Below are 12,675 nucleotides of genomic sequence, written 5' to 3' on the forward strand. Positions count from 1 at the left end.
GCTGACTGACCATCCATTCCATTTCTGCAGATACAGCCTTTCTTTAGCTGTGTTAATGTCATCTATTTAATTCAATTAAAAAACATTTCAGAGTGCATACTACCTGCTGAGCAGTATATCAGGTTCTGTGCATACAAGGATAAAGATAAGAGCCACATTCTCAAGACTCCATCTTCTATTGAGGAAGACCTTCTCTTTCCTGTTTTTGACCTGGGAGATTGCAGGTCTTTTACTTTATTTATCTATTTATTGAGACAGAGTCTTGCTCTGTTGCCAGGCTGGAATGCAGTCGCGCAATCTAGGCTCACCACAACCTCCAACTCCCGGGTTCAAGTAATTCTCCTGCCTCAGCCTCCAGAGTAACTGGGATTACAGGCACGGGCCACCTAAGATTTGTATTTAAGTACACTAGCATTTGTATTTAAGTGACCTTGATCACAAGGTCAGGAGATCAAGACCGTCCTGGCCAACAAGTTGAAACCCCATCTCTACTAAAAATACAAAAATTAGCTGGGCATGGAGGCGTGGGCCTGTAGTCCCAACTACTTGGGAGACTGAGGCAGGAGAATTGCTTGAAGCCAGGAGGTGGAGTTTGCAGTGAGCCGAGATCGCGCCACTGTGCTCCAGCCTGGAGACAGAGCAAGACCATCTAAAAAAAAAAAAAGGAAAAAAAAGAAATATATAAAGTGCGCAGGACAGCTCCTGACATATCCCCCAATTCACTTACTATGTCTGGCAAACTAAAATCAACAATTCCAGGTTCTAAATTTGTGCAGGGTTTTTAGATCCCCTATTTACTACTCCCCCAGATAAGCCAGGAGTAGTATTCATTTTGGTAGATTAAGGCCCAATTCACTGCCATATAGTACTATCAGAAAACAGAATCAAAACCCAGATCACTTTTCTAGCTGAAAGCTTTAATCTCAGCAAAAATAAAACCCTTCCAGTAACTAACACATTTAAATTTTACTTCATACTTTAAGACTTAATAAAGCATATTAACAGTTATTTCAAAACAAAGACTAAGCAAATACAGACACTGTAAAAAGTACACCATTGAACAGTATCTGAAATCATCTAAAGCTTTAAATTACACATTTGGTTGATAATATATTTTTCTTTATGCTGAATTATTAAAAACAAATACTTCTTTACATGATTACCATCTATCTCTGTTAGTTATGTTTCTCATGAACTACAACTTACAACAGTTCATTACAATTGATGGCAAAGACTTACTGAGTAGTGAAATTACTTAAATACAAATCCTAGTGTATGAATAAGAAAAATGTGATGAACTGGGAAAGGAAGAAAATGAAATGTAAGAGACTACTAGGTGGGAGTGCAGTGAGAATATAAACACCAGAAACTGCAATTCATCAAACAGGAAGTCCTGAAATCACATGACATACAGGAAAATAAAAATTAAAAATAAATGAAAAAGGGGCAAGGTAGGCAGGATCCATAGAGCCTACCAAAAATTTAAAATGCTTTAAATAAAGTCTGTTTTTTAAAAAGTAATTGCGAGAATAAGACATATTTAAATAATCTGTTGACTATTATTGAGGGAATACCTTAACTTTCTATTTTCCTAATAGTTACTCAATAATCCTATTAACATCTATCCATTAACTGTCAAAATACTAAAAATAATTCTCTCCTGAAATATATAATTAAAAACTTACAATGGCCACAGATTTCTTTTCCCCCAAAGACAACAGGAAAACTCAGTGTATTATATTTACAATTAAGATATACCATCAGAATTAAATGTATCTTACCCATTAATGTTGCTAAAAGACACAAGGAGTACATTTCTTTTTCAGCTTGCTCCTGAAGTTCCTTAGATGACAGTTTACCAGTAACAGCAATATCTTCTTGTTTCACAGTGTGGGCTGAGTGTGCTGCAGCAGACTGACCACCTTCAGCTTTACTTTTTAGAATTTCTATTGTAATTCTGTCGCCGTGCTGTAAAGGAACTGGTTCCTTTTCCATTCCTGCCTGTGGTGGCATTAACTCTTTAGGAGGAAACCCGTATCGAATACACTGTAAATATGGAGGAATGTTGAACTCTCTGGCTATACTTTCCTGAAGTTCAAAAAAGGTTGTTGAAGACTTAAGGGTAACCATGGACTGTCGTCCATCATTAGTTGTGATTCGGATCTTCTTCTCCTTAGAAGTTGTAGGTGAATAGGGAGCCTTGGTAGGTGTAGCAGGTGCAGAGGATGGACCATCACGAATGGTACTGGGAGAAACAGTCCTGGGTTGCCCTTTTTGTTCTTGTTTTAACTTCTCTGTTTTCCGTTTCTGCATTACAGAAGCCTGTTCCGTAATATTCTGTTGAATAGTTCTTTCAGTTTTACTCATGTTTAACTCCTCCTTGTGCAAAGTTTTTGTTTTCTGTCCGGTAAGAATAATTTTAGTTGGGAGCTGAGACTCTGATTCTTGTCCTTGAACATCTCCAACTCTTTGGGCATGAGCACCATCTATGTTTACAGGAGTATAATCATCGGGATTCTTTTTGGCAGTCTGATGCAATATAGTGTGGACAACTTTCTGAACTAGGATTTCACTCCCAAATTCACCTGGAAAGTGCTTGGTAACAAGTTTCATTGCAACATCGTAAACATTACTATTCAAAGATGAATCACTTTCATACTGGAACCAATATACTGTCTCTCTGACCACTCTTCCACCCCATTCTAAAGTAATAGGGAAAGCTTCTGGTAGATTGTCATACTCCTTACCATCCCAAAAGTGTTTGAATCCACAACCACATTTGCCACCAGTGGACCTAGAATTAGTTCTGTCTCCATCCAAATACACAATAGAACCATCTCCTCTGACCTTTCGCACAGATGTGCCATGGCACCAATTACAAGCTGTTAGGTTACTCAATCCATAGTCTGGTACCAGAACATCTTTCACTGAATCATATGAGCAAACCAAATTGTTCAAGGGAAAGCTATAATTTTTGTCAGTCCTCAGCTGTCCATGAGTACTTTTTGCCAGGTTATACAATTTCCCTCCAGGAGCCAACCACTCTGGAGGAACATGAAGTTCAGAAAGGGCACCACAGAGCAAACATTTGTGAAGGCGATTATCCATTACTGCTTTTTTAGCAGCTGCTGTGACTTCTTCAGGCTGAACTCCTATCACTCCAGTCCTTCTGTAGAAATACTGATGGACATCAGCAACCAAACTAGGATGGATACCATGTTTGTCCATAAAGACTTCTTCCATAGCAGCAACAAGCCTAAGTAAGTATTTATCTTGCAAACTTCTGTCACCTCCAATAACACAACCACCATCCTCTTCAAGTTTGATGTACTTTTTAATAAGGTCCTGAGGCACACCCCATGCTTTAGGAAGCAAATTCATAGGCAGTTTGGGCAAAGCAGCCCCTTTTATGCCTACCAAGGGGATATAATGGTTTCTACCGGAGCTGCTCCATGCAATACAGATTGGTTTGTTCAAATGACCATCTTTCCCAGTGCATTTCTCTGCAGGGATGAGCCCAGGTAGAAAGGTGGCTGAATAATCACCAGAGCTTCTCATGCCACTTAGGGAATCTAACAGAATAATAGGACGATGTAACACATTGGCAAGACCAAATATGTGGATATTCCTCAGGCCCAAGGGAACACCCTCAGGTGGTACAAACAGAGGGTCACACTCATTGATAATGTCCTCCCACTCAGCGGCATCAATGAAGTCATGGAACAGAGCTTGATATCGGGCCAAGTGCTGCTGAAAGTGCTGTTTAAGATTCTCTCTTAAGGCATGCCAGAAGAGCTCTCGGCCTACTAGAGCACGAGACACAGCATGCACCAGGCAGTGTCCATCCCCGTCCACATGCACTGGAATGAGACATTCCTGACTTTTATTGGCCCGCTTAATGTCCTCCAGAGTATCATGCAAATACAGGAGGCTTCCGGAGCGGTCCTTGCCATAGCCCACAGTGTTAACATGCTCTGGTTCTATGAGGAAGGCGCGGTCGCCCAGTAAGGCGCAATCGAACAGTTCGCCCTGGTTCATGTCCCGGAGAAGCTTGGCCCGGCCTGTCTGTTTGTCCATTCCATAGCGAGCTAATATGGGCGACAACAATTTGCAGTGATAGTTGGAAAGGCCCATCACCTTTACCAGTTCCGTGTTCTTCTTGGGTGCCCCCGTCACCCCGAGCAGCGCGTTCCGCAGCAGGTTGTGTAGCACTACGTCCGGGTCGGTCACCTCCTCAACCCCCAGCAGCTGCTGCTGCTCGTGCCGCTGGCCGCACTCGGTACACTCGATGCTGACAGAACCGGAGGCCGGGAAGAACAGACGCGCCTGGCACTTCGGATCCGGGCAGCTCCCGGAAAGGATTCTCCGGTCTCTCCGCTTCAAAAGCCCTCCCGAAGCAGCCGCCGACGCCAGGGACGACGGAGTCTGTGGAGCCTCAGGGGGAGGAGGTGGCGGCGGCAGCGGAGGCGGCGGCGGCGGCTGAGACATAGCTCCCGGCTCTCGTGTCTCGCTCCGCGTCCCAAGCGACCCTCAAAAGCTCATAGCCCAGACCCCCACCAACCCGACTCGGTCTAATCCAGGCCCAGGGTGAAACACTTTCCTTCCCTACCAGCTCCTCCTCCTCCTAAGCGAAGGCGGAAGCGCCGGACGTTGTTTCTCTTCTTACTTCTCCACTGCCGTAGCCGTTGCCCCGAACGTAACGGCCACCACCCCACCCCGCACTCACACTCACTCACTCTCGCTCTCTCCCTCAGACACAGACATACACGCCCTCATTGCGTGTGCGCAGGCGCAGCTTCCGCTCTGCCCTCTGGGAATTAGAGTCTCCTAGCCTCTGTGCTGGCCATCGAGCCCTAGGATCTTGAGTCCAGAAGGAACTACAAGTACCGTGAGGCCAAGCGGTTCAGCGCTAGCGGAGAGGAGGAAGAGGACGGCAAGAGGAAAAGGGGCCAAAGAAAGATGGTGACTCGCGTTGCCTGCCGGTAGTTGTAGTTTTGCTGGGCTCTCCTTCGTCTTCTTCCCCACTCTGCAGCCCAAGCCAAAGAGTCTGAGAGACCACATTTCCTAGGATGCCGTGCGGTGCGTCCAGCTGCACTTCCTCCTTAGGCGGAGGGAAGGATTCAGGGAAGCTTCGTTAAAACCAGAGTTAAAGGCAGTGGGAGTCGAAGGAGAGGGTCTGAAGTTCACGACTACTAGAAGGGGAGGGGAGTGGAAAGGATCTCAGTGAAAAAGGTACAGTAAATAAATGTCCAGGGATACTGTGGGCTGGGAAATTGAATAAATGGTCCAATCTAGGCTGAAAGCCATAAGGGGGAAAATAGTTGATTCTCGGAAGCTCTGCCTTCTCCCCCTCTCTAGTGCGAGTCACTGAGGCGCCATTTGAGTTCTCGTTTCCTGCGTGTCTTGGCAGTTTACAGTACAAATAACGGTACCTTGGATGTCTGTAGAGTTTTATGTGCATGTACGAAGCCTCTTAACTAGGTTTAATTTCATTTGCTCTTTACCACCCTAGCCCCCTAGAGAGTAATAAGAGCTATCATTTATTAAGTGCTTAATATGTGCCTGGACAGCATTTACATAACACGATTATCATTTGATCTTAAAAATAACCTTCTTAGGAAACAGGCCCAGAAAGGAAATGACTTGCCAAAGTTCACGCAGCTGATAAGTGACTGGATAGACCTTCAGATCTCAATCCGTCCTCTTTTTACAGTTAAGGACATAGGCAGGAAAGGTTAAGCCTGTATTGCATAGAATAGTAACGAGCATTTGCTTACTATTGCCTTATAGTTTACATTTTAGTAATATGTTCACATGTATCATCCTCACCAGTCCTGTAATACCTTTACCAGGTGGTGTTGACTTCATTTACAATTAGGGAAACTGAGACTAAAAGGAATTAAGTAACTTGCCCAAGGTCAAGTCATCAGTTACGCTGGATCCCAATCTCAAACCTAGAGTGATTTTTATGCTACTTCTTACCAAAAAATCCGGCCGGGCGCGGTGGCTCACGCCTGTAATCCCAGAACTTTGGGAGGCCGAGGTGGGCGGATCAGGAGATCGAGACCATCCTGGCTAACACGGTGAAACCCCGTCTCTACTAAAAATACAAAAAATTAGCCAGGCGTGGTGGCGAGCGCCTGTAGTCCCAGCTACTCGGGAGGCTGAGGCAGGAGAATGGCGTGAACCCGGGAGGCAGAGCTTGCAGTGAGCCCAGATTGCGCCACTGCACTCCAGCCTGGGCGACAGAGCAAGACTCTGTCTCAAAAACAAAACAAAACAAACAAAAAAAAAATGTTAGGCTCAGATCTTTTGCTAAGCCTTAGAATCTCCTCTTAGTGATGCAGGGATGTTTACTGTTAAGGAGTCAACAGCTTTATTCTTTTTTCACCTGTGTAGGAAACTGCCTCTTCATACAGAACAATATTCATATGTTAATTGAAAGCTAGTATTAATTATTTTTGTACATTCATCCCCTTTCACTTATCATTCCGGAAATTCTTGCTTTCTGGAAGCTTAGTATCACCTTGGGTAAGTGGACTACCTCAAAAGTTCTAAAATATTTGGCACAAACTAGAGACATTAGTGAAGTCCATGAGATCATTTGAGTCTTCTGTAGCTGCCCAGGAAACCTCCTGATTAGGTTTTGTGTATGCGTGTGTGTGTATGTTTATGTGTATGTATGTAGAATTTGATGCTTTGAAATGAACCATCTGTAAAATAGAGGCCCATAAAGGGTATTAGTTTTGATGTGCATCTAATTGTTACAATTTTCTTGAAAAGAAATTAAATATTTGAAAGAGAAATCCTCTGAATGTTATTTTCTTGCCAATTTTACCTCCATGATGGACCCAACCAAGAGAAGTGATTTTTCCTATCTTGGGATATTTTTCTTTATTTTTTATTTTTTTATTTTTTTTTTGAGACAGAGTTTCACTGTTGTTGCCCAGGCTGGAGTGCAATGGTGCCATCTCGGCTCACCATAACCTCCACGTCCTGGGTTCAAGCGATTCTCCTGCCTCAGCCTGCGGAGTAGCTGGGATTACAGGCATGTGCCACCATGCCTGGCTAATTTTGTATTTTTAGTAGAGACGGGGTTTCTCCATCTTGCTCAGGCTGGTCTTGAACTCCTGACCTCAGGTAATCCGCCCGCCTTGGCTTCCCAAAGTGCTGGGATTACAGGCGCCAGCTACTGTGCCCAGCCGGGGGGGATATTTTTCAATAAAGTTTTTCTCAAATAATTAATGCAGGAAAAGTTGCTTATTCCAACACGTTTGGTGGTAACTACACAGATTGGTTTTGGCACTGATTTTTTATTAACAATTGAATGCTTTATGAGTAGAGGAATTGGATATCTCCTTTAAGTGGAGATTATTTGATGCTGTGACTAAAAGGTTACACCTGCAGCAAAACTTTTTCTCATACAGAATCCAAATAATTGAATTAAAGCTTTGTAGCACGTGAGATGACAACAGTCTGCAATTCTAACACCGTCATGTACTTTTATATCTTAACAACACCAAGTCACATTTTTCTTATTGATGGTACATATAGTGAAGTAGATTTTTAAAATTGTATTTGAATGTGTCATTCTGAATCATACCTTTACAAAATAATCACTTCCCACCCCACTGAAGAAATGAGAAACCTTTTTCTGGCTTGTCTAGATCATTTTTTAAGTTTGTAGATGTACTCAAAGTTCAGAAAGTAAGAAAGCTAACATACAGGGGCAATGAAATTAATCATGCCAAGTTTAATGTGTGAATTAATTCTTTATTACTAGCACTTAGAAGGCATGGGTACCTACAAAGAAAAAAAATTGTTAGGTCAAAAATAGGACATACTGTTTCTTATAAGAGCATAGGAGGGTAGAAAGCCTCTCACCTGCTTATGCAAGATCTACAGGCTTCCTTCCTCCATCCCCCCCAAATTCCATGATCTTGCCTAATGAAGATTAACTTAACTACCTAATTAACTTTCACAGGATTTTTGTGGGGTAGATAATAGTTCTTGTTTTTAGTATTCCAGATGAAAAGAATAAGCTGGGCCCCTGACATTAGCTGTGCTGATACACATCTCTTCTACCACCATCAGCCCAGCACCACTAATATCTAAATGGCCAAAATTCAGTTGAAATTGAAATTCATCTTTTTCATAGTTTCTAGTATGGCACTTGTAAACTCCCTGTATTGCTTTTAACAAACATGGTAAATGTAAATGCAGAAGTCACCCACTTTTACCAACAGAACAACTATCATTGTTCTTGATCTTTTATATTTTATATATATATAAGGAAGGGAATCATAACTTTGGGGATTGCTGTAAGTTGGCCACATACCTGCTTGTATAAACTATACATCTTTACTAAGAATTGACTGTTCTTCCAGACCCATACCACATATAGTCAGACTTCCAGTCACAAACTTCCACTGAAGCTCAAAGTGGATTTGTGAACACTAATTACTGAAGTAGGTATTATAAGAATTTTAAGGGATGCAAAATTTCATCTCTGTCTCAGAGGAGCTTTGAGTTTAATAGAAGAGAGAGGCTAAACTAAATTGTTCATAAATATAAGTAGAATAAAGCATAGAATCAAAATACAGGAAATACCACAAATGCTAAGAAAACTTAATTAAGGATTTATTATAGGGCAGTGTTTTGAGTATATCATCTTAATCTTTAAAACACTCCTGTGATACAGTATTGTCCTTATCATACAGGATAAGATTTAACTCTAAAGGTTAACATCATTTTTATTACCACCAGCTATGAAATAGAGCTGGGCTTCAAATCAAGGTTTTCCTTGTTCGGCACTCAGTCTTTCCACTACATCACAGCTGCTTACTGATTTGAGAGAGAATTAGCCAAGAAGTCAATACAAACTGGTGGCCAGTAGCCAAACTCGGCTTGATGTAGTTTTGTTGGGTCAGCAGCAGTTTAACTTCTTTTTTGTTGTTGTTGTTGTTTTTTTTTTTGAGACGGAGTCTTGCTCCGTCACCCAGGCTGGAGCGCAGTGGCTCGATCTGGGCTCACTGCAAGCTCCGCCTCCTGGGTTCACGCCATTCTTCTGCCTCAGTCTCTGAGTAGCTGGGACCATAGGCGCCCGCCACCACGCCCGGCTAATTTGTATTTTTAGTAGAGATTGGGTTTCACCTTTTTAGCCAGGATGGTCTCGATCTCCTGACCTCGTGATCCGCCTGCCTCGGCCTCCCAAAGTGCTGGGATTACAGGCATGAGCCACCGTGCCCGGCCTTTTTTTTTTTTTCCTAATGTGAATGTCTTTCAGCAGTGGCCAGTATTTCACTCTTTAAGGCCTTACACAGGGCCCCTTGAGACAAATGACCAACTACAGAGATACAAGTTATTCCTTCACACAGTAGTCCTCAAGCTTTAATGTGCATGACAGTCAAATGGAAGGCTTGCTAAAACACAGATTGCTGGGCTCCATCTTAGAATGAATGTGTCTCAGGTGGAGCCTGAGAAGTACATTTCTAGCAAGTTCTCTGGTTGCAGATGCTGCCAGTCCTTGCGAGGATAACACTTTGAGAATCACTGCTTACCAAACTTGTAGGACACTTTTGGGGAAGGTCTTGTTGTTGTGTTTCTGTTGTTTATAATACAAAAGGAATTGCGTGTCAGAATGTGCAGAAATAGGTAAAAAAGAAAATTAAAATTATCTATCAATTAGAGATTACAACTGCTAACATTTTTAATGGACCATTCAAGCTCTTTTTTTTCTATGTGTATATAGTATGTACTTCTTTAAGAAACAAAAATTATATAAAAATAGCTATTAACACCTTTTTAGCATCTATTGTGCACCAGGATCTTTACATGTAGTATTTACTTAATCCTTTTAATATCCTTATGAAGCAGGTACCATTACTATTATTATTTTTCAGATGAAGAACTTGAGGCTCAGAAAGGTTAAGTAACTTGTTCAGTGTCTCATTGCTAGTAGGTAGCATAATTAGGATTAAAACCAAAGCAGGGCTGGGCTCACACCTGTAATCTCAGCTCGTTGGGAGGCCAGGATAGGTGGATCACTTGAGGCCACGAGTTCGAGACCAGCCTGGCCAACATGGTGAAACCCTGTCTCTATTAAAAATACAAAAATCAGCCAGGCATGGTGCCTGCCTGTAGTCCCAGCTACTTGGGAAGCTGAGACAGGAGAATTGCTTGAATGCGGTAGATGGAGGTTGCAGTGAGCCAAGATCACGCCACTGTTCTCCAGTCTGGGTGACAGAGTGAGACTCTGCCTTAAAACAAAAAACAAAAAGGAAAACAAAAACTAAAATAAAATCAAAGCAATCTGGTGCCAGAACCACTCTGCTATACTGACTCTTATACTGTGCATATCGTTTTTCCCCTGTATTGTGTAATCACATCATGAGCAATCTTGTTATTAGATATTTCTTGTTTAACATTTAATTTTTTAATTTTATGTAATTTTTTGTTTAAGAGACAAGGTCTTGTTATGTTGCCCAGGCTGGAGTTGAACTCTTAGGCTCAAACTATCCTCCTACCTCAGCCTCGCAAGTAACTGGAACCTCCAGCACGTACCACCACACTCATCTTCTTGTTTAACATTTTAAGTGAAAGTCTACTTTTTTCTCTTAAAAGATTTGAAACATTTAAAGGTATACACAAAAATAATGTAAAAAAACTCATACACCCACTACTAGATTTAACAAATGTTAATTTTTCAGCATATTTGCTTCATAATCCCCCCCTCTTTAAAAAACACATTATAGGCCGGGCGCAGCGCCTCACACCTGTAATCCCAGCACTTTGGGAGGCCGAGACAGACGGATCACAAGGTCAGGAGATCGAGACCATCCTGACTAACACGGTGAAACCCTGTCTCTACTAAAAATACAAAAAAATTAGCCAGGCCTGGTGGCAGGTGCCTGTAGTCCCAGCTACTCGGGAGGCTGTGGCAGGAGAATGGGCGTGAACCCGGGAGGCAGAGCTTGCAGTGAGCCGAGATTGCGCCACTGCGCTCCAGCCCGGGTGACAGAGCAAGACTCCATCTCAAAAAAACACATGTTGGCCAGGCTGGTCTTGAACTCCTGACCTCAGGTGATCAGCCCTCCTTGGGCTACCAAAGTGCTGGGATTACAGGTAGGAGCCACTGCGCCTGGCCCAATGAGGTGGATTTTTAAAAGTAAAAGAAAAAAATTGAGCTCCAGAGCTAGAAGTTCCATCCTCAGTCTGTCTGAAGCATGCCTCCTGCAATCCTTTTTCTTTTCTAAGGACCAACAAAGTCATCACTACAACATAAAGGACCCTGTGTAATCTGGCACCTGGCTTCTCTGACATTATTTCCGTGGTTTATGTGCTTCAGCCACACTGACCTCCTTGTGGGTCCTCAAACATTGCAAGTACATTCCTGTCTTAGGACCTTGGCACTTGCTCTTCTGCCTGGAAAACTCCTCCCAGGTAGAATTTATATAGTTGTCAGCTCAAATCTCGGTTCCAATGAGATGGCTTTTCTAACCAACGTCTCTAAAACACCACCTCTATCCTTTTTCTCTCTTGCCCTATCCCACTCATTTTCTTTCTTTTTTTTTTTTTTTTTTTTTTGCTCCATCGCCCAGGCTGCAGTGCAGTTGTGCGATTTTGGCTCACTGCAACCTCTGCCTCCTGGGTTCAAGCAATTCGCCTATCTCAGCCTCCTGGGTAGCTGGGACTACAGGCGCCCACCACTACGCCCGGCTAATTTTTGTATTTTTAGTAGAGATGGGATTTCACCATGTTGGTCAGACTGGTCTCGAACTCCCCACCTCAGGTGATCCACCCTCCTTGGCTTCCCAAAGTGCTGGAATTATAGGTGTGAACCACTGTGCCTGGCCCTCACTCATTTTTTTTTACACCACTAATCATCAGGAATTATATGATTACTTGTCTGTTGTCGTCCTTGCCCACTAGACTCTTTAGTAAGGCTTTTCATAAGGGTGGGCAGTTTGTTGATTGTTGGATTCCCTGTGCCAGGCATATATAGCCTCAATAAATATTGTTGAATGAATTAATGGCTATCATCTATGGCAGTGTGTTTCAGCGTGATATTCAAGCATAAGTTCCTGGAGAATCCACCATTTCTTTACAGTTTAAAAATGTTTGTGTTGTCATTTTGATGCTAATGTAAAGCAAAGTCATATTATTTGTGATTTTTTTTCCAGATGGCATCTTAAAACATGAAGTTTTGAGTGCCTGAATTCACAGAGTTTAAGATTTTGTTTTTATCAGTTGAAAGCCAAAGAACATTGTGACAAAACGTGTAAGGTTTCACGATCATTTTGAGAAAAGAGGTGGGAGAGTTGAGTCATCACATGTCACACAGTAGCCCATGGCAAACTCAGTGCTGTAACTGTCAGTGCCACTAAAAATAGAAATTGCACATAACACGCAGGTACTTACATATGTTTGCAAAAACTTAGTCACTGTAAGTAAAGTAGTAAATACACAATGAGGAAAATGTTTTTTTTTTTTTTTTTGGTTCCCAGGAAGAATTAAATTAGATACTATATAATTCAGATTTAAAATAGTCAAAAAATACTAACCTTGTCTTAAAGTAAGACTCTGCTAAAGATTTATCAAGTGATATTCAAACAAAACTGGCTTTCCGGGGTTTTGTAGTGCCAGAATTTTTATTAGAATTTGAGATCTGGTTAT

General features: G+C 42.2%; 2 protein-coding genes across 2 annotated transcripts in view; one reads left to right on the top strand and one right to left on the bottom strand.

The window, feature by feature from the left end:
* The window catches only part of VCPIP1 (valosin containing protein interacting protein 1), a 41,039-nt gene extending 36,265 nt beyond the window's left edge, over positions 1-4,774 (bottom strand). Inside the window, exon 1 of the mRNA XM_025395026.1 lies at positions 1,782-4,774. Within this exon, the coding sequence (XP_025250811.1) occupies positions 1,782-4,488 (2,707 nt within the window). The 5' untranslated portion in view covers positions 4,489-4,774. The remainder of the gene's footprint in view (positions 1-1,781) is intronic.
* A 348-nt stretch (positions 4,775-5,122) lies between these two features.
* The window catches only part of LOC112630067 (serine/threonine-protein kinase Sgk3), a 191,998-nt gene continuing 184,445 nt past the window's right edge, over positions 5,123-12,675 (top strand). Inside the window, exon 1 of the mRNA XM_025394128.1 lies at positions 5,123-5,232. The gene's annotated coding sequence lies outside the window, so the exon portion shown is untranslated. The remainder of the gene's footprint in view (positions 5,233-12,675) is intronic.

The sequence above is a fragment of the Theropithecus gelada genome, chromosome 8, assembly GCF_003255815.1.
Source record: "Theropithecus gelada isolate Dixy chromosome 8, Tgel_1.0, whole genome shotgun sequence".
Taxonomy (NCBI): Eukaryota; Metazoa; Chordata; class Mammalia; order Primates; family Cercopithecidae; genus Theropithecus; species Theropithecus gelada.